The following is a 19,950-nucleotide window of genomic DNA, read 5'->3' as shown; positions in this document are numbered from 1 at the left end:
ATAATATGAGGAGTGGCACAGTGTCACAGCAGGTAGTTGTCTGTGAGGAGTGTGGTGTGTTCTCTCTGTGTCTGTTTCCTCCGGGTGACTGTCTGTGAGGAGTTTGGTGTGTTCTCTCTGTGTCTGTGTGGGTTTCCTCCGGGTGACTGTCTGTGAGGAGTGTGGTGTGTTCTCTCTGTGTCCGTGTGGGTTTCCTCCGGGTGACTGTCTGTGAGGAGTGTGGTGTGTTCTCTCTGTGTCCGTGTGGGTTTCCTCCGGGTGACTGTCTGTGAGGAGTGTGGTGTGTTCTCTCTGTGTCTGCGTGGGTTTCCTCTGGGTGACTGTCTGTGAGGAGTGTGGTGTGTTCTCTCTGTGTCTGCGTGGGTTTCCTCCGGGTGACTGTCTGTGAGGAGTGTGGTGTGTTCTCTCTGTGTCCGTGTGGGTTTCCTCCGGGTGACTGTCTGTGAGGAGTGTGGTGTGTTCTCTCTGTGTCTGTGTGGGTTTCCTCTGAGTGACTGTCTGTGAGGAGTGTGGTGTGTTCTCCCTCTTTCTGAAGTTTGAATCATAAGTGCAGTGACGCACGCCATCTGCTTTTAGCCATGTGTAAGAGTCATTGCTCAACAGTGAATGTAAATATGCAGCACGAGGTGGAGCACATGCAGAACAGCTGAGAGTGACAATGTGTAACAGATACAGAACACACACCCACAGATCAGATAAAGTGCACATCACAGCCTCAGTGCATCAGCCCTCGGAGAATAAGAGCAGATGTATGTGGTCATCGGGTCGAGGAAAGCGGATCTGTAACAGGTTCAGAAACAGACTCACGACTCACAGAGGATTTATTAAGGACTTTATGGAGAACATTAATGCTGTGTCATCAAGTTTAGATACAGAGAGAGAGAGAGAGAGAGAGAAGGCCTTACACCATAGTTTCTTTTCCAAAAGCTCTCTGAAAAACATAATACAAGCTGAAAAGGAGAATACAAAGATGTATAAAAAGGGCCTTCGTATGATTTTCTTTACAAATGTTTACAGCAGATTGTTCTCTTTTGGGAAAGGTGCAGGTTTTAGAGTCAATCACATGTACAATATTAATAAGTGCATTTTTAAATGTGTAACATCTATGTACTAGAGTTTATCAAAAAGCAAAAGAAAACAAAAAGGGAGAAACCCAGGTGGGAAAAGACACAACAGAAAACAATCAAGCCGTCACAGAAAATCTCGGAGTTTTGCTCCGTGTGAAAATGAGTAAGGATCTATGCACCTGTATCTTCTGATACTGCACCTAATCTATCGAGCGACTGCTTGGGCCTTAACTATCAATCTCAGGAGCCGCTGTGAACCTGTCAGAGTCCTCCTCAAACATTTCCATAAATCCAGAACCAGTGGAGGATCGATCTGGATCAGTGAAGCAGACGTGGATGTAGTCTAGCGTACGACGCAGAAGCGAATAGCACTGAAAGTGTGAAAATCACCAGGAGCCGCTGCCTGCCACACTTTTATTCTCGTTTCATCAGTTTTTACTTTTTCTGCAAACCAGAGCCCTGGATGTTGAGCTCAGAGACGTGGGTTTTCTTCTTGCCTGCGGATGCTTTTTCGTTTTCTCTGGAGAAGAAAGATAAAAATCACATGAGGAAAGTCCATTAGTTCCTTCATTCCTTCCTTTTCTGCCATATGGAATGTTAAAATATTCTATTTACAATTAAAGCTGCACCTTGTAACATTTGTGGATTTGGAGACCCCTTTGGTGGAAATGTGTAACTGCATGAAACAAACAGAAGCACATTCTATAATGTGCCTGAATAAACCTAAAGAGAACTTGCACAGGAACGTCCTGGAGCCCTTTGTGATCCGATCTGGATGCTTACAGCACACATCAGAACATGGCGTGGGTGATTTGTTCATCTCATTTTAGTGCTGCCAAAGGGAATATCACACTGTATACGATGCAGCTCTAATTATACACTGCACGATGTCTAATCTGACCTGTGAGTGTTGCAGGGGCCGGCGATGGCCGCTCTGTGCACAGCTCTGGACCTCGGAGCCTCCAGACGAGACAGCGGAGCTCGGGACTGGAATTTGGACAGCTCTTGCTGCCACTCCTCATCGAAGGACTGGGCCTCAGCTGCAAGGACAGAGAGGTGAGGGTCAGGGGTCAGGGGTAGTTTTTGGCTTTGTGCAAAGAGGAACTAAAATAGGCGACTACTAAAACATGGCCCTGTGTTTTGTTTGCTGTTGCAGGAAGGTCCTGAACGTGTCGTGTCCAGGTTTGTTAGGTGTTTGTGCACGGAGGTTTGTCGTCTTCTCTTCTGATTATAATTCTAACGTTTAAGCTGCCGTGTGTTCAGATGAGGTTTAGTTAGCGTGAACATTTATAGCAGTGTTCATATCTGGTACAGGACGTAAGGGATGTGTTAAGTGAAATATGCAAAACACAAAGCATTCAGTCTTATTTACATCAGATTAAAATGAACAAACGGGGAACTCACTCTCGTCTAAGTTCTGGAAATCCTGGTTGAGCTCCTTCTCTCCCGTTTTCCGGTTGTGTTTCCTCTCGATGACGTGCCCTCTGTCCTGTATGTGGTGGCCGATAGACATCTTTTCTAGGCCGCTCTCTGAGTCTTTGAGAGCTCGTCTGGTTTCCCTGATCTACATATACACACACACACACTGTCTCACTGTCTCCATGGTGTCACTCCTTTAAAAGCTGCTCAACTCTAATAAATATATACTTTGGGACAGATTATAAAACCTAAACATACATGAATACATTGTAGAAACAAGGCGACACCTTATTGTGCTGTTCGTAAACGTGAGCGAGGTTGTAAAGAAGTGACTGAAACCAGCTCACTGTGCTTTAAACCTTCAGACCGTTCCTCGGTACTCACCCCTCCTGGAGCACACCGTGTCTGAGTGGAAGCCTGGAACACTTTTGGCGCCTCATCTCCCACTTTAGAGTAGGTCATAACTGAGGAGGAGCTGAAGGCATGGGTGTTGGAGTCTGTGGACATGTGCTCCTGAAACCAAAGTAAAGAAGCCAAGCGTTTTGTATCTAATCCAGACTCTCCTGTACCTACTGATGACACCGAGGACTCAAAGCGCAGCACCAGCATTTGAAACTGTAAAGGGTTTAGAAGGGACAGAGACTCACAAAAGACCGGTGCATGTTTTCCATTCGGTTCCTCACCCCCAACATCATGTTGTCCACCATGGCAAAAGGGTTCCTGAAGTGATCCATCTCCTGCTGTGACAGGTATGAAGGTGTAGTCACTCACTGAGCTGACACATGTTAATAACCACAGTGGTTGATCACACACAGCTTCCAGGAGAACCTGAATTTCCACCCAGAATCATCACACGAACATCCTTCAGTGTGTCTCTCTTCATGCTCTCTTTATAACACATAGAACTGCCTTCTACAGCTCTGAGTGGTCCTATGGGTGTGAGTCGAGCTCGCTCCTCCATATATCACCACTTCAATCTATGAAGTCTATCCTTAGGGCTCCTCAGCCTTAACCGCCCTTCAAAGCCTTCCCTCCGACAGTTCAGAGAGTAAAGGGCTTGTGGAGCATGCACTCTTACGGCTGAGGGCCCTCGCCGGTGTTAACACATGTTCTGAAGGACACATGAAGCTTAAGAGGGAACGCGCCCACATCAAGCTGTTAATGGTGTGAGACTGAAACAAAGACGGGACTTTTGCAAATTGTGAATGCGGTGGGTTGATGTAAGAAAGGGTGAGGTATTTCCCGGGGGAACTGCAGTGAGTGCTGGGCGTAATGCACTAAGACTTCAGGACTCGTTCTAGCTGTGCTTTGGGTATTAATACGATGTACAGGTCTATACGTGTGGTTTATGGACTATGCGAATGCACGTTAGCTCGTGCTCTGTGTCCAAAAACATTGACACATGCTTTGGCCGGGGAAAGTAGTTCCACTGCTCCCCAAGCCAGTGCATCCCGTACTTTAAATCAAACATCTACGGATATTATACAACGTTTATTAGAAGGTGTAGGTAGCACTAACAGACCTGTGTTTTTGTCCTGACTGTACTTTGAGACACAGAGTATTTTGGTGGGAACTTCATGTACCACATTCGTTGGTGGAGTGTCTCACAAGCTCTGCAGTAGGAGCAGACAGACTAACGCACTGTACGCACGATTATCTAAAGCCTTATGAAATTAAGTGCTTGTTTCAGACACATACAGTGGCTTCAGCAAGTCACATCTCGTCCTGCACCTGCTCGTGGACGGACGCCTGGCCTTCAGGGTGGCGGTGTCTTTCTAAGAACGCACAAGGCTAAAACGGACTCTTAGTTAACTCGAATTCTCAGAAGTTCTCCTATTGTTTGTGCTGGTATTCCATAAGCCCAGCAGTGCAGAGCTATGTGAGCGTGAATTTGAGCCAAGGTTTTCTGTGCTGACTGTGCTGATAAAAAAGGGGCGTCCTAAAGCCCGGAGCTTCCAGATTCAAGGCTTGGCAAGATCTGAGTGTTAGAAAAATCACTAGGGTGACCAGGACAGCACAGTTCACTGGAAAATAGGAAGAACAATGTGGGACACAACGCAGGCAGAGGGTGTGATAAAAGCTTCTTGTATTTAACTTGATCTTCTTTTAAATGCTGATCTAATCGGGCCACATGCAAATTAACTTTGGAAACAATACAGAAGCGGTGGCAGAGTCGCGCAGCTCCAGGGTCCTGCAGGTTGTGGGTTCGAGTCTCGCTCCGGGTGACTGTCTGTGAGGAGTGTGGTGTGTTCTCTCTGTGTCTGCGTGGGTTTCCTCCGGGTGACTGTCTGTGAGGAGTGTGGTGTGTTCTCTCTGTGTCTGCGTGGGTTTCCTCCGGGTGACTGTCTGTGAGGAGTGTGGTGTGTTCTCCCTGTGTCTGCGTGGGTTTCCTCCGGGTGACTGTCTGTGAGGAGTGTGGTGTGTTCTCCCTGTGTCTGCGTGGGTTTCCTCCGGGTGACTGTCTGTGAGGAGTGTGGTGTGTTCTCCCTGTGTCTGCGTGGGTTTCCTCCGGGTGACTGTCTGTGAGGAGTGTGGTGTGTTCTCCCTGTGTCTGCGTGGGTTTCCTCCGGGTGACTGTCTGTGAGGAGTGTGGTGTGTTCTCCCTGTGTCTGCGTGGGTTTCCTCTGGGTGACTGTCTGTGAGGAGTGTGGTGTGTTCTCCCTGTGTCTGCGTGGGTTTCCTCCGGGTGACTGTCTGTGAGGAGTGTGGTGTGTTCTCCCTGTGTCCGTGTGGGTTTCCTCCAGGTGACTGTCTGTGAGGAGTGTGGTGTGGTTAATTTTCCTGTAATGTTTGGGCGAGTGCAGTGATGTTTATCACGTGATATCCTTAGGGGTGTGGATCTAGATTCATTTAAGGTGGTGTTTTTTATGGTTCAGTGTGAATGGATGGGGAGATGAGTGTGTGAACAGGTGTGTGGGGGGAGCTGGTGTATGTGTGTGTGTGTATTAATGTACAAACAGTCAAAGTTCTGTATATGTATACATAGGGTACGGGGGGTGCTGAGAGGGCCACAGTCTTTGTGAAATTGGTGCCTGTCACTGCGGATTATTCTGGCATTTCGTGTCGAGGTGGATCCATTTTCCACAAACTGACCGAGGCTTTAGGAGAGCCGGGGTCTTGGCAGTGCTGCATCAGCTCCTCTGAAAGGTCACGCTGCCTTAAACCTCTCAGCACTCCTGAAAGAGAGTTAACGACTAATAATGGCCCGTGAGAGAAGGCCACGCTCCTCGTTCGTTCGCTGCAGCATATTTTTAAAGCGCTCCTGGTTTAAACGCTGCAAAATCCATAGCGTGGGTAAAAGGTTCTTTCATTAACACACTATTCTGGGGGAACGGTGTGAGCGGGGAGCTATGCTGCTGACTTGAGTTCACGACCCATTTCTGCCAGGCCTCATCACAGGCATCGGGGTCTCCTCTCACACCCAGACAACCGGCGGCGGGGGCTCAGGATGACTCACAGTCTCCGAATGGGCGAGGTGCTTTGAATTTTGGCAAATGATCCAAAGCAAAAGCACCTTATTAATGAATGAAGGGACTGAGAAATATCAGAACAACAGGGGGTTATCAGAACCTCGCTCCCTGCTGCTAGGTCTGAGGTCGCAATATGATCAGTCTCCATTAGGCTCCAGCTTGAAGGGGCCATGTGTTAGAATGCGTATCTGCGTTGGAGTCCGCCCCAGAACGATCCCCTCAAGCGTGTGTGATATTTGAGAGCAGTGGAGTATGCCGTGTGTGAAAGCTGAAGACTTGTTTGTTGTGCCAAAGCAGGTGGGTTAGGATGCCGAACCCCCAAACACAGCAACAGACACATAAACACGTGAAGCCAGAAGAGTAGCGGGGTACACACTTGCAGCACCCCGTTAATAATCAAGGCTAATCCAGAGGCATGACCTCCACAAAGCAGGCAGCCTTAAAACAGAACCGAACCAAAAGTCTCTGCAATGACCCGAAGCAGCTCGCACTTGACCCCTTTACAGACTCTCCCCTGCTCCTGAGCGGCCGATTGAAATGAAAACAACGAGATCACAGGGCACAGGGAACGTTCTGGCGTTAGATGAAAGTGATCACCAGGGATGAGTAAAGAAGGCAGATGGAGGGAAGGTGGAGGGGTTATGGAGGGACATGGGAACTATGTTTAGCACCCTGGGGGTGCTATAGCAGGCCAGCTGGCCATCATGAGACCTCAGGGCTACACGGACAACCCAGCACACTGCCAATAATACAGTCTTAACCCATGTCATTTTTTTAAAACCCATGGTTTTAATGTCATTAAAAGGTTAATAAATAAGGTAAACAGTACCTTTTGAAGCTTTTGTGTAACAAAGTTGTAATTCAAAATTCAAACATTCTCCCTCTATTTTGACATTATATGGGAACAGGTGTGTCCTATTAAAACCGGCAGTTGTCGTTTTATTCAACAAAATATAACCTAAATATGGAGTACTAATATTAATATACTTTCCCAATTGCTAACATAAAAATGTCCATCTTTAAATCGTCTAAACCAAAGCTCACACACACTTATGTATACAATATCATCCGCAAGCACAGAACAAATCAATCGCATGCTTTTGCAGTGTCTTTTCCTGATGGAGCTCATAACGAAAGCAGCAACCAATAAATTCTTCACTTGCTGTTTTCACACTGCTTCATTTTTAGGTTTTTTATTGATTGTTTGTTTTTTTCTTATAATAAAACTGTCATTTTTAATGCTATGGAGAAATGACCAAAACAGCCAACAACTGCAGCTTCATTATCATTTCAAACCTTTCAGGATTAAACTAAATGGTGATGTGTGAACCCTGCAGGGCGCTGATTGGCCAGAGCCATGTCAATCACCACAAAATGCAGAGCTCATTCAAATTCGCTGCTTGTACAATCTCTTAAGTTACAGCAGCTTTCATATTAACTTTTATCAGACTCACAACGGCAGCTCGTGACTTTACCTCAAAGTGTTTTGAAGAGGTTTATAGGCTCCTTGGGCCGATGGCAGACGAACGTGCAACTAGTAAAACTGATCTGTGAGAACTGGGGCGTGGAGTCGTGTTTAGTCCAAAAAACTAAAACAACACGCGAATACACGATGAATAAACAGCATCTAACTTTACTGCTGTTGTTGCTGTGGTTTTCAAAGACAGCGACTCCTGTAATAGACAGGTTTCTTTGATGTCACCGGCTCCATTTCGCGGAAGAGCCCTGCCAGTGGAAAAGCGACAAGTTTTAAGCGAGCCGAGCCGAGCCGGACCCATGCACTGGAAAAGCATCATTTATTCCCTGCTCTAATGTGCTTTTCACAGGACAGGGGCGTTTTTCCCATGTCCCCTTTAAAACCCAAAGTTTGACAGTTGTAGTTTGCCTGTATAATGAGCAAACAAAGCAGAAACCTGATCTGAAAGCCTACATTTAAATGAAACTAGCCTCTTTGGAGTGTACATGTCGACAGTTGAGTCAGGTCCTGAGAGAGTTTTAAAACGTTTGAGTGAGAAAGCAGTGTGTCAGTGGAACAATGCTGTCCAGCTTAAAATACCCGCAGGGCTAAACATAGCTCCTTGAGGGGGCGATAGGGACTTCTCCTTCACTAGCCCTCCTCTACACGCCTCTTCTCTAAACTCCAGCGTTCAATAAGCTGGAAACTACACTGCCAGAGAAGCGCCTCGGGTTACAGCGGTATGGCAGGTTTCCATCATGCCCTCAGTAAACTCCCACTGCTGATATTGTTATTTTAACTACTGCTATGTACCTGCTATGTCCTAGAAGTTGGACACATGTTCAGGTCCTTTCACTCATCGCTCAAAACGGGGAGTATGTGGGTCAATGAGAACCAAGGTGGGAGAACCAGCCTGAGGTGTTGCATGCAGAGAACCCAGCTTTGGGTACTGCGAGTCATGGGGGGCGGCGTGTTTTGATGGTCACAGTGTCAGAGCTGGGTCCTGACCCAGGAAACTGAGCATGGACAAACATCCCCCTGAGAATCAATACTCAGATAACCTGATGACATCTGTACCTATTTCTTTAAGATGACACGACTTGTACTCTTAAATATAGAAGGAAAGGCAGCCACTGTGCTCATGCTGACCGTTTTATCCTGGATTGACTTTCACAACTATGACATCTCTATGAGGGTAGAATAAACTTGGCTTTCACCTATTTATCACCTCTTTTTAGATATAAACAAAGCCATCGAGAGATGTTTGATGGGAAATGCAGAGCTTGAGAGAACCTCCAAGAACTGACTTTTTCAGACTTACCATTATTTTACCATCAGCACGACATAAATAACTCAAAACACCTCATTGATTCGTTTTGTACAGCAGGCGTAATGGATGTATTTGTGTTGTAGATTCCTACCACCATTACTGAAATGAAGATGTTCTGTATCATTCTCCTCTGTGACTTAGTTTTACAGAAAACGTTTGAAGTTAGCTCTCAGTACTCACTCTGTGGTCACTACGGAGGTCTAGATTGGAGCTGGGCTGGCCCTCTCCCCTTCGTCCTCTGTCCCGACCATCTGTGATACTGGGCATGAGGCCATGGCCGAAAGGATCGGAGAAACTTCTCATCATATTCCTGATGCGTTCGTTGTGGGCCTGGAATGGGTCGCTATCAAACAGAGGGAAGAAATTAACAGCAATCGGAGCTTTAAAAAAAAAAAAAAACTCACTGTCCAAATGATGTGATAACAGAGAATGGAGAATGCTCATGCATTGAGAACAGGAGCGAAGGCCTACCTTGACGAGCTAAAAGAGATAATGGGGAAAGAAAGAGAAAGAGATGATAAGAGCAACGTAGTCCATACGTTACACACCATGTTAATAAATAAAAAGAAATGTTTGTATGAAATAAATAGCAACTCCCCTTGTCCAGTTCGATTCCCGACTTTGGGGAAACATTGATATCACTCATTTTAATTTTAGCATCAAAGTTGTAAATGGTTCTGTACGCTGACTGAAGGGAAAGCCATTCGTGCTGAATTTTCCAGTGAGTGAACTCTCCTTATATTTTGAGCCCTGATATCATTCACTAACATTCAGCTCAACAAGTACAGGCCTTTGATGAGCACTACACCGGACATTAACGCGGCACAGTAAGGTCCTCTGAATCATTTCCTCTCTCTCAACCCTCCGTTTTTAGCCCCTTCACACGCTGTTTAAAATCAGGAGCTGAAGTTAGTTAGCACAGAAGCGTAGAATCTGACAATTGCAAGCAGCCTATATAAATATTACAGTGAGTGAGGCCTGTGGGGTCGGAGTCATACTCTATGTCAAAAAGTTTGTGGACACCTGTTTGTCCAGCTGTCTTCTGAAATCAAGGGTATTAACAGGGGATGGGTCCCACTTTGCTGAAGTATCAGCCCCTACTCTTCTGGGAAGGCTTTACAGTAAACGCTGGAGAATATTTATGAAGATCTGAGAGCATTAGTGAGGTCCGGTTCTGGTGTTGGCTGGGAGTTCTGGATCATGAATGCTGCTGGAACCCCAATATCTTAACACTAAAGGTTCCTCTCGCCTGTGCATGGCATTGAGCATAGTGACCTTAGGCTCATGTGCCACCACTCCAGAGGCCCCCATTTTATTGCTCAATGCTTTTTTATGGAGATTATTTATACAAGTGCTGAATGTCAAGAGGAGTTTAAATCACTGCCCAACTCAGTCGATGTGTTGTAAAACAGGACAGGGACACCGTAGAGGACTCAGTGCTGGTGAAAGGAAGCAGGGGCGGCAGTGTCTACACCATCCAGTCGTTTTATTTGTTTACTAACAAAACCAGCGGCCTCACAGGCCAGGGTCTCTGGGTCCTGGGCGGGGCCTACTCCTCAGGTGACTGTCTGTGAGGAGTGTGGCGTGTTCTCCCTGTGTCTACGTGGGTTTCCTCCGGGTGACTGTCTGTGAGGAGTGTGGTTTGTTCTCTCTGTGTCTGCGTAAGTTTCCTCCGGGTGACTGACTGTGAGGAGTGTGGTGTGTTCTCCCTGTGTCTACGTGGGTTTCCTCCGGGTGACTGTCTGTGAGGAGTGTGGTGTGTTCTCCCTGTGTCTACGTGGGTTTCCTCCGGGTGACTGACTGTGAGGAGTGTGGTGTGTTCTCCCTGTGTCTGCGTGGGTTTCCTCCGGGTGACTGTCTGTGAGGAGTGTGGTGTGTTCTCCCTGTGTCTACGTGGGTTTCCTCCGGGTGACTGTCTGTGAGGAGTGTGGTTTGTTCTCTCTGTGTCTGCGTAAGTTTCCTCCGGGTGACTGACTGTGAGGAGTGTGGTGTGTTCTCCCTGTGTCTACGTGGGTTTCCTCCGGGTGACTGACTGTGAGGAGTGTGGTGTGTTCTCCCTGTGTCTGCGTGGGTTTCCTCCGGGTGACTGTCTGTGAGGAGTGTGGTGTGTTCTCCCTGTGTCTGCGTGGGTTTCCTCCAGGTCACTGTCTGTGAGGAGTGTGGTGTGTTCTCCCCGTATCTGTGTGGGTTTCCTCCGGGTGACTGTCTGTGAAGAGTGTGGTGTGTTCTCCCTGTGTCTGCGTGGGTTTCCTCCGGGTGACTGACTGTGAGGAGTGTGGTGTGTTCTCCCTGTGTCTGCGTGGGTTTCCTCCGGGTGACTGTCTGTGAGGAGTGTGGTGTGTTCTCGCTGTGTCTGCGTGGGTTTCCTCCAGGTCACTGTCTGTGAGGAGTGTGGTGTGTTCTCCCTGTGTCTGCGTGGGTTTCCTCCGGGTGACTGTCTGTGAGGAGTGTGGTGTGTTCTCGCTGTGTCTGCGTGGGTTTCCTCCAGGTGACTGTGAGGAGTGTGGTGTGTTCTCCCTGTGTCTGTGTGGGTTTCCTCCAAGTGACTGTCTGTGAGGAGTGTGTTGTGTTCTCTCTGTGTCTGTGTGGGTGTTCTCCGGGTGACAGTCTGTGAGGAGTGTAGTGTGTTCTTCCTGTGTCTGTAGGGGTGTCCTCCAAGTGTTTACTTTCCTCCCACAGTCCAAACACACGTTGGTATGTGGAGTGGTAGATTGTGTGTTTGAGTGTGTGAATCTGTCCCCAAGTGTGAGAGTGTGAGTGTGTCCTATAATTTTGGGTAGGCTCCAGATCCACCCAACCCTGGTCTGGTTAAAGTGCTGAAAATGAATGAATGAATGAATAAATGAACAGTGAGGAACAATTATAGAATTATTCCTTAGAGATGCAACTTATTTATAACTGTGAAAGAGAATTCTGACTCTGTAAGTTCATTTAAAAGAGTATTTCACGTGAACCCACAATGAAGGACCTCCTTTATACCTTACACATTTAAACATGCACAAATATTAAAAGATGGATTTCCCTTTACATTTAGCTAAATTCTCTTATTAGAGCTGTTTTATGAACAGGGTTAATAAACATATTATATGGCATAACATGGTCATTTCTTCATAATTAATTCATAAGTAAAGTGCCAAGAAAAAGGCAGCCTTATTTCGCAAAATATAGATAAACAGAGCTATGATTCCGCAACGTCAACAAAAATCATGTTTACGCTAACTACGTAGGTTACGCAAGGCTGGAGTCAAATGCAGAGTCCAACAGGTGTTTGAGGAAAGATAGCGGCAAAGTCATGGCACTGGATACACGCTGTTGTAGCGAGGATCTGGGGTGTCTTCCAATATATATATATATATATATATCGATAATTATCATCGCAAGAAACGTAAACACATAGTGATAGCATACAAAGGATATATATCTGCCTGTGTAAGCTAACAGAGCCGAGCCGTCTGGTTCCCATCGCCGCCGCTGTGGAAAATTCTTACAGCGCATACGACGTCGAATTTCCAAGAACGGTTTTAAATTATTTTAAAATGTTTTTGTTTTTTTTTTTTTAATATAGGCATTAATTTTTTAAGCATTAATTTTCAATGCGTTGGAGCGCCCCTTTAAATAAATAACTTAACATATAAAATGAAACAAATAATAATGTTCTAAAACTAACAAACGTGAGAGAAACAAAGACTTTTCATTTAAATTTCGGTTCCACCTTAAACAGAACTATAGCTCCCGCAGAATTTAAGGTAGTAACGTTACAGAAAAATACCAATAATGTATCAATGTTAACTTTGTGAGACTTACGAGAAGAATGGGTCCTCTTCGAAATCCCTGAATAAACTGTTGAACATTTCCACAGGTTTAAAGGAGCTGGTTGTTCGTTATTAAGAGACAGAGTGAGACAGATACGGTTAAAAGTGTCCGCTCAGCCTCCTGTGCGTTTCTCTCCAGTTTCTATTCAAACTCAAACCGCACTGAGACGCTCGGTTGTGCTGTAAACCCGCAGTTAGAGCTCCTGATTGGCTGGCAACTGCCGAGTCCCCGCCTCCTTTCCGGCTGGTGTTGTGAGCGTGGTCAAGGCAACGCGTATTCTAGATAGGAGCTGTTTCTAGAACATTCTCCCTCAGCCCGTTAATGTGACCCTCCGTGAATCTGGAGTTCAGAAGAATCGTAAATAATGCATTCAGGAAACAGTGCAGGATTAAAAATTTGAAATTCACCGTCTTATTAATCGTATTAATTGATATATATAATTAAATATGGGGAATATGCTCTGGGTACTCTCTATATACACAAATCCATAATTCAGAGATCTGTTTTCAGGGGGGCTGCCCATCATATTTAACCCTTCCTGTTACAATCACCGACCCTGGAGAGTATGGATAATCTACATCCATAGATATTTGAGAATTAGTATGTAACTGGAACTGGATGTAATACTATTAACCACATTAATTATGTTAATTAAATAACATTAAAAGTGAAAAACATAAAAAGCAAAACCCCTCTGTGCAGAGAACCCAGGTTGGATTAGACAATGTCCATAATGAGACTCAAACCCAAATCTGTGTGAATGACCAGTGGAGCCGGTTCTGTTATCATCAGCTCCACTTAAGGAAGTGTGAATGATTCCTGTAAGAACATCCAACAGGCTGCAGAGGGAGCAGCTACCGGACACCGCAGCAACTGCAGCCCGATGTAAGACCGGCCATCGGCTGGAGAATATACACAAACACACACAGAGAACAAGGCAAAGGTCAGAGACCACCCTTCATTCATTAAATCCCCTTCTTAGAGCGCTACGGTGTAAAAGTAAATTATTGAAGGGCTACGTTTGAGGGGATTACATTTAAAATACACAACTTGCAAAAGGATGAGGTAAAAGGCAATTGAACATAAGGTAAATAATTTATTTTAATAATTAAATCTGTCTCTCTATATTCACACACACATATATAATATTTTCAATAGTTTAGTCAGTATTTACCACAGCACTGTTTGTAACACTGCATCAGTGCAATTACTGTTTTACTAAATGATTTGTCGAGGTTCTACGGTCAGGTTTTAATCACAGAACAGTTTGTAGCCCCCTGTATCCCCCCCTTGGAAATTACAGCTGTGACAGCAGACTCATGCCCCTCTCTGTAAGATCTATTAAGACCCATTAACTGACCCTCTGTATCTTTATAGCCTTTACCTCCACACGTCCAGACGGGGGTGTCTCCGCAAATAGACCCGAGCTACAGAAGGTCCATCTCCACTGTCTGAAAATAGAGCTCAGGAAACCAGACCAAGGCTTAATCAAACCAGGGTTCCAGGAAGTTCAGTAATTTAATGTGGATGGGGTCTCATTACACAGGGAAACTTTCTTTAAAAACCTCAGTGTTAGTATTTTAGATATAAATAAAAAAGCACATGTATTTTTGTGCGCTGAAAAGCCATCAAACATTACTCTGTGTATTTACAGACTGCTTAAAAACTACAAGGAACGAAGGTTTTATTTTATTTTATTTTATTAACATGTAGTAAAGTATTTCTGGCATCACCTGGACATTCATCCGTCTGATACCTTTAATTACTAACAGAAAACCACAAACGTTCATTTACCTACATGTCCAAAAGTATTCAGACACCTCTAAAAAGCTAGTCTAAAAAAAACTGTTGAAAAAGCTGCACGGAACTTGTTGGAAGGAGTGGTCAGGGCACTGGACTCCCCATCAGCCTCTCCTGCCTCAGAGACAGCAGCCGACTCAGCCACAGCTTCTCTGCCTCTTCTTTATCCAGGAACAACTGCAACACAATCACAGCATCAGTGTCCACTTCCGCTCAACAGCGCTCTCCATTCTTTTCTCTTTTTCCTTTCCTCTTCCATCTCTCTTATTAATTCTCTCTTTCTACCATGTCATTCTTTCTTCCTGTCTCTCTCCCCTTCGCTCTTTCTCTGCATTTCTTCTCTCCACTTTTCCTATTATGGCTTCAAGGTCCAGCAGTAGCTGCAGATAATCTCTGATCCACAAGATGGCGCCCTTTGTGTATTTCTGAACGCATTGTAGACCTCAGAGAAGAGGAGATAAATATCTGGACCTGAATATGTTATCTCTTTAATTTAACTTGCAATGTGTCTGTGTAGAGATACACTCAGTTAAATGCTTCTTTTTCTAGAATTTTCTAGGCCTTGTTACAGGTACAGGACTGCATTTGGTTTTGCTGCTTTTAAACGCTGTGTGCACTCACTGTCTACTCTAGTCCTTCATCAGTTGACAGAGGACACTGCCCACAGGACACTTGTTTGGTGGACTATTCTCAGTCCAGATGTGGGGTCTTAAAGACTCTCATCCATGCACACCAGCACAACACACACTAACACACCACCGCACACTGAGAATAATCCACCACCCAAATCATACCTGCTGGGTGAGGGTGCTGACCATTGAAGAAAGGGGTGAATGCAGGGTTATGAGGTATGCAGAGCAACAGAGTGCTCCTGTATGGTCGGTGGAGCTGAGAGAATGGAAAATGTGGGGGACATTTCAATGCTGAGGCTGATCTGTTTGTCTGTGTTTTTTTTAGAAAGTGGACACCCCTCCACCGTGGAGGACACATTCCATTCCACACTGGGTTCTAAATGGTTCATTACACGAGACCCGGCCTGCGTTCACACTGTCTATTCACATTGAGAGTGGTGGGCTGTTAGGTTTAAATTCTCTGCATGTGTTCCTCCTAACATTGACATCACTGCTAATGCAGTTACAGCGTGTTTGGCTGGGCTCTGCCTAATGACATCACAGCCGGCACGGATCAGGAGAGTACGTCTCCCCCTTTAAAAACAATGCTGCGTATTGTTTCCTAATGTGAGCCGGTGCTTCTCTCTAATTGTCTGGAGTCGGGGCGTAATATAAAAGACGCTGGCTGCGTTTTTTGTTGATTCGATTTGGAAGGAGATGGGGAGAGGGAGGGTAAACGGCAGTGTATCATAAGCGCATCTGACAGCGTAATGCGTAAGAGTGATTCGGGTGTCAGCACAGACGCGGGGATTTGAGTGATTCCCGCATTAGTTGGGCTTATGAGTTCCTTAAGTTTGGAAGTTGGGAGACTCTTCTCTCTCTTCTTCTTCTCTTCGCCAGACGCTCATCAGTCTTTACTTTCATCCAAACAACACGAAAGGCGTGAAATCAAATCTGCGCCTGGGAGAAAGACTGATCGCTTCCATTCGTGTGCGTATGTGTGTGTGAGAGTGTGTGAGAGGCCGTGGCAGCTCCAGGAGAAGAGCTAAGTGTATCATTTATGTCGAGTTAAAGCTTGTAGCTTTTCGCTGTAGGGCCTCTACTTTGTCATTGAAGACCACATAAAAATAAATAAATAAATAAATAAGAAAAAAAGAAACACGTATATAATGGCCTCTGGACACATGTCGCCCGTTTCCTCGTGTGTCACTGCGTCTGTTCTGACGCACCATATCCGCTGCGTACACCAACGCGAGCTAATGAGGTTGAAATTACAGTAGATACAGTAAAGCAGCAGTGGCGGGGCTAAATGATTGAATCATTACTGCCGACGGGGGCTCAGCGCCTCGGGCATATTGCTGCTATAGATCAGCTCAGCTCCGCTCATCTGCATCCGTCACCAGTAACTCAGTTTACAGCACTGCACACACACCCAGATCTCTCACCAGAAATTTCTGCCCTCCAGTATCACACACACACACAGCCTCGTCAGAAATTGCCTTAGAAAAGAAATGACATTCAGAGGACTGAGTGAAAATAATGAGACTGAGTTCACATCCTAAAAAGTGTAAAATATGAACTCTGAGAATAAGTAAATATTATTGTTGTTTCCCCATGTTTTCCCTGTTTGCATTTTAAGCTGTGGATCCCTGGATACAGCCATAAACTGGGAGCTGTTTCTTCTACTCTCAGTGACTGTGAGCATAACATAAAATAAACTATTTAAAACTTGGGAAAGTGTTGTAAAGTGTCACAGATTAGACATTTTACACATTAAGAAAACTTTAAAACACGTGACCAGTCCACAGCACAAAGGAACATGCCCTCGTGTGTCTGATCTATATGTAGTGAGTGTATTTGACGCCTAAAAGCAGCAGCGCCTACATTTTCCCTGGTGCTGTGATTGTAAATCAGAGGGAGAATCGCAGGCGATGAATGTAGATGTAGAAGACGTACACTGTGATGAGCGAGTGTGTCGCTCTCGTTGTATTTGATGGAAGTGGGCAGTGACATGACTCCATCATCTTTTGCAGGGGAAGTGTCCCCAGGCTCCACCTCTTTTTTCACCTCCAAAGGTTCAGTTACCTGAAAAAAACAGAACAGTACACTCAACCCCTCCATTTTCTTTTATGTAAACGTACAGCATAATAACAATTATCCTTAAAAATCTCACACAGCAAACCAACTATAACATCTTTAAAATGTACCGTGGACCTTCTTTATTTAGATTCACTTCTTATATTAGTTTAAATATATTATAAAGAAGGATTCTTTCATTAAATACATTCACTTGGGGCAGAGGGGGTCCTGCACGTACAAAACACAGCCAAATACTGCTGCATGTACTGCGATACTTCACCACATGATGGCAGTGTCTGCACAATCACAAACCAGCCTCGTCCCATTCACCTTCCCCTCACCTTGCATCCAAGGTACCCACTTTCCCATCAGCTCAAAGACTGGAACCCCAGTGAGAGGAGCTGTTCTGATGAGGTATTTGGTTAAAAATGTCCAGGCAAACAGCGTCCTGTGGGCATCGCTGATGAAGGACAAGACGACGACCGACACACACTGTGCAGTGACAGATGAGCTACTGTCCCTGACTTCACATCTACAAGGTGGACCAACGAGGGAGGAGTGTCTGTGAGTGGACACAGGGTTTAAAACTCCAGCAGCACTGCTGTGTCTCATCCACTCGTACCAGTATCTCACTATTTACCTGTCCTTCTCCTGTGAAAGAGCTTACAGGAGAGGCGTGGGTGATGGAAGGGTTAGACTGCAAACAATATATATGGTTGATTTTATTTTTATAATTAAGTGTGAGCAGCATCAGTTGAGAAATGAAGCATGGTGAAGTTTAGGAGTTGATGAGCGGAGGAGAGAGCAGAAAAAAAGGAGAAACTCTTAATGTTGTTTTATAGTAAATTATACACAATAAAAGTCCTGGACTATGGAAAGTTTACCTAACGACAGCCTGTTTTAGTTGGGGGACGGGCACCAGTGTCTCTACCACTGGGGGTCTCTGGATGTTTAAATAAGTTTAAATACCTCTGCTCTGAATAAATCTAAGGCACAAAATGTGTAAATTCGATTTTACACATAAGCATTGCTTCGCTTGAGCTGATCTCAGATCAGCCTTCACAGCTCCGCCGCTGTAATCTATCACACCGGCCCCTTCCAGCTGCGCTCCTTTTGTCTCCACCTGTGCGAGCATTTGTCACAAATCTAATTTGGGAGGTTGAACGTGAGCTCTGGGTGGGAGCTCCGGCTGCAGTGCAGCTGTTTCCGTGCCGCGGCCGCTTTTGTGCACGAGCAGACGGACCACAAACGGCACTGAATGGGAATGATTCCGTCTGCGGACAGACCGAGCCGAGGGGCAAATCGAATCAAACCAACGAGGGGGAGAAGGGAGACGTGAAGCAAATGAAAAAGGAGAGAAAGAGCAGAAGACGAGAGGAAAAGAAAGGAGGGAGAGCAAAAGCACACCTTGGTGGCGTCCCGGGATGATTTGAAAGCCTGTGGAACAAAGGAGTCGCTCTCGATGGCCTCGATGTCCTTTATCCTCCTCACCTGCTCGGCGAGAGAGGCCTCCTCTGCGGGGAAGAAACAGACAGAGAGGATGAGAGAGGAGGAGGAGGAGGAGAGAGAGAGGGAGGCAGAGGGCAGAGGGAGAGGTCAAACTGGAAGGAGGATGAATAAACGGAGCAGGGATGATTCGATAAATGTCAACTCACAGAAACATGGAAAACAAAGCATTTGGGATAAAGAGATTTAAAGATCCCTGGGTTCAGAAGTTTGTAGACACCAGGGTTTAAAGAGAAAGCTTTGACTGGCCACGAGAGCTTCAGTGAGGACAGGTCCTGATGCTGGAGGGAACTCCATCCCTCCGGAGAACGCAGGTCCACTGCTCCACAGCTCACAGTCGGGGTCCTGCTGACCCTAAGCTCACGTGAGGCAGATTTCAATGATTAATATTGTGATTACACAACTCTGAACAACCCTGTGCTTACATTAGAGGGAGTGTCCAAATACGTACGAACATGTAGTGTACATTATCTACAAATGTTTTTAACTTCTCTAAATGTCCTCAAAGACACGTTTGTATTCCGTTTATCAAAGGACCCTCGGTCGCGAGCAGATGCTGAAACAAAACACACAAACAAAACAATGAACAAACGAAACACGACAAGTTTCAAGGTCCTTTTGTGACAACGGTAACGTATAAAACGTCGTCTGCAGCGTCTAAAGTGGGAGAGGAAAAGAAAACACCGGGAGAAGGACAGAAAAGGGATGGACGCAGATAAACTTTTCAGAGTGGGAGAGAAAAACAGAGACAATAATCTCATTGTGTCTCACCTGTCAGCTCATCTGCCAATCAGTCAATATGCACATCTCTCTGTCTACCCACTTATCCCTCCCTCCGCTGCTCTCCCTGCTTCTGTCTATCTATCTATCCGTCAATCTGGAGGACAGCTGTGTGTTCCACCGCGAGCTGCGCAGTTTAATAACTATCTGCTCTTATCCTCAATGCACCAACACACACACACACACACACACACACACACACACACACAGCCTAGGTTTTGAGAGACTGATTTTTAAAAGTACACCAGTGAGCAATTATTTACCAAACGGTGTCTTCGTAACTGAACAAAAAAACAACATTAAGTTCAGACCCCTGCTGTTTCACGCCTCATTGCTCACTAGCAGCTCAACGCAATCACAACATCTGCTCATCAGGGAACTTATATTATCTGTTTATATAAATAAAGCCGTCTCCATTTCCATTTAGTGAAACACACACTGCTGAAAAATGTGTTGTAACATTTCTGAAAACATCAAACACAATCTTCTTCCTGTGGTTAAATGTGTTCATGTTTATTTGTATTTATTCTAAAGTTATATAGTTGTGTAGTTATTTTCCAGTCAAACACTCTCACTGCCCAGAGAAATAGATAGAAATTATATGATTACATGCCTAAGA

The 19,950-nt window shown here is 45.4% G+C and overlaps 2 protein-coding genes across 5 annotated transcripts in view; both read right to left on the bottom strand.

The window, feature by feature from the left end:
* Positions 1-833: 833 nt before the first annotated feature.
* Positions 834-12,725, bottom strand: mlf1 (myeloid leukemia factor 1). Of its 3 annotated transcripts, none has more exons than XM_066652447.1 (7): positions 12,547-12,725; positions 8,923-9,085; positions 3,134-3,223; positions 2,871-2,999; positions 2,472-2,631; positions 1,969-2,107; positions 834-1,587 (listed from the first exon to the last, which is right to left on the bottom strand). In XM_066652447.1, the coding sequence occupies exons 1-7, from the start codon at positions 12,591-12,593 to the stop codon at positions 1,503-1,505; spliced, it is 813 nt and encodes a 270-aa protein (XP_066508544.1). In that variant the 5' UTR covers positions 12,594-12,725; the 3' UTR covers positions 834-1,502. The 3 variants fall into 3 exon arrangements, with proteins under 3 accessions (XP_066508544.1, XP_066508543.1, XP_066508545.1); XM_066652446.1 differs by having other exon boundaries at positions 3,134-3,226; positions 12,547-12,724; XM_066652448.1 differs by lacking the exons at positions 2,871-2,999; positions 3,134-3,223.
* A 1,570-nt stretch (positions 12,726-14,295) lies between these two features.
* Positions 14,296-19,950, bottom strand: part of rsrc1 (arginine/serine-rich coiled-coil 1) — a 163,495-nt gene continuing 157,840 nt past the window's right edge. Inside the window, exons 8-10 of one of the 2 annotated variants that reach the window (XM_066651990.1) lie at positions 18,453-18,559; positions 16,851-17,051; positions 14,296-14,532 (exon numbers count right to left, since the gene is read on the bottom strand). In XM_066651990.1, the coding sequence (XP_066508087.1) occupies positions 14,440-14,532; positions 16,851-17,051; positions 18,453-18,559 (401 nt within the window). In that variant the 3' untranslated portion in view covers positions 14,296-14,439. The remainder of the gene's footprint in view (positions 14,533-16,850; positions 17,052-18,452; positions 18,560-19,950) is intronic. The other variant, XM_066651991.1, reaches the window with a different exon arrangement.

Source organism: Hoplias malabaricus, chromosome X1, assembly GCF_029633855.1.
Source record: "Hoplias malabaricus isolate fHopMal1 chromosome X1, fHopMal1.hap1, whole genome shotgun sequence".
Lineage (NCBI taxonomy): Eukaryota > Metazoa > Chordata > Actinopteri > Characiformes > Erythrinidae > Hoplias > Hoplias malabaricus.
This window is presented reverse-complemented; position numbering and strand designations above follow the sequence as displayed.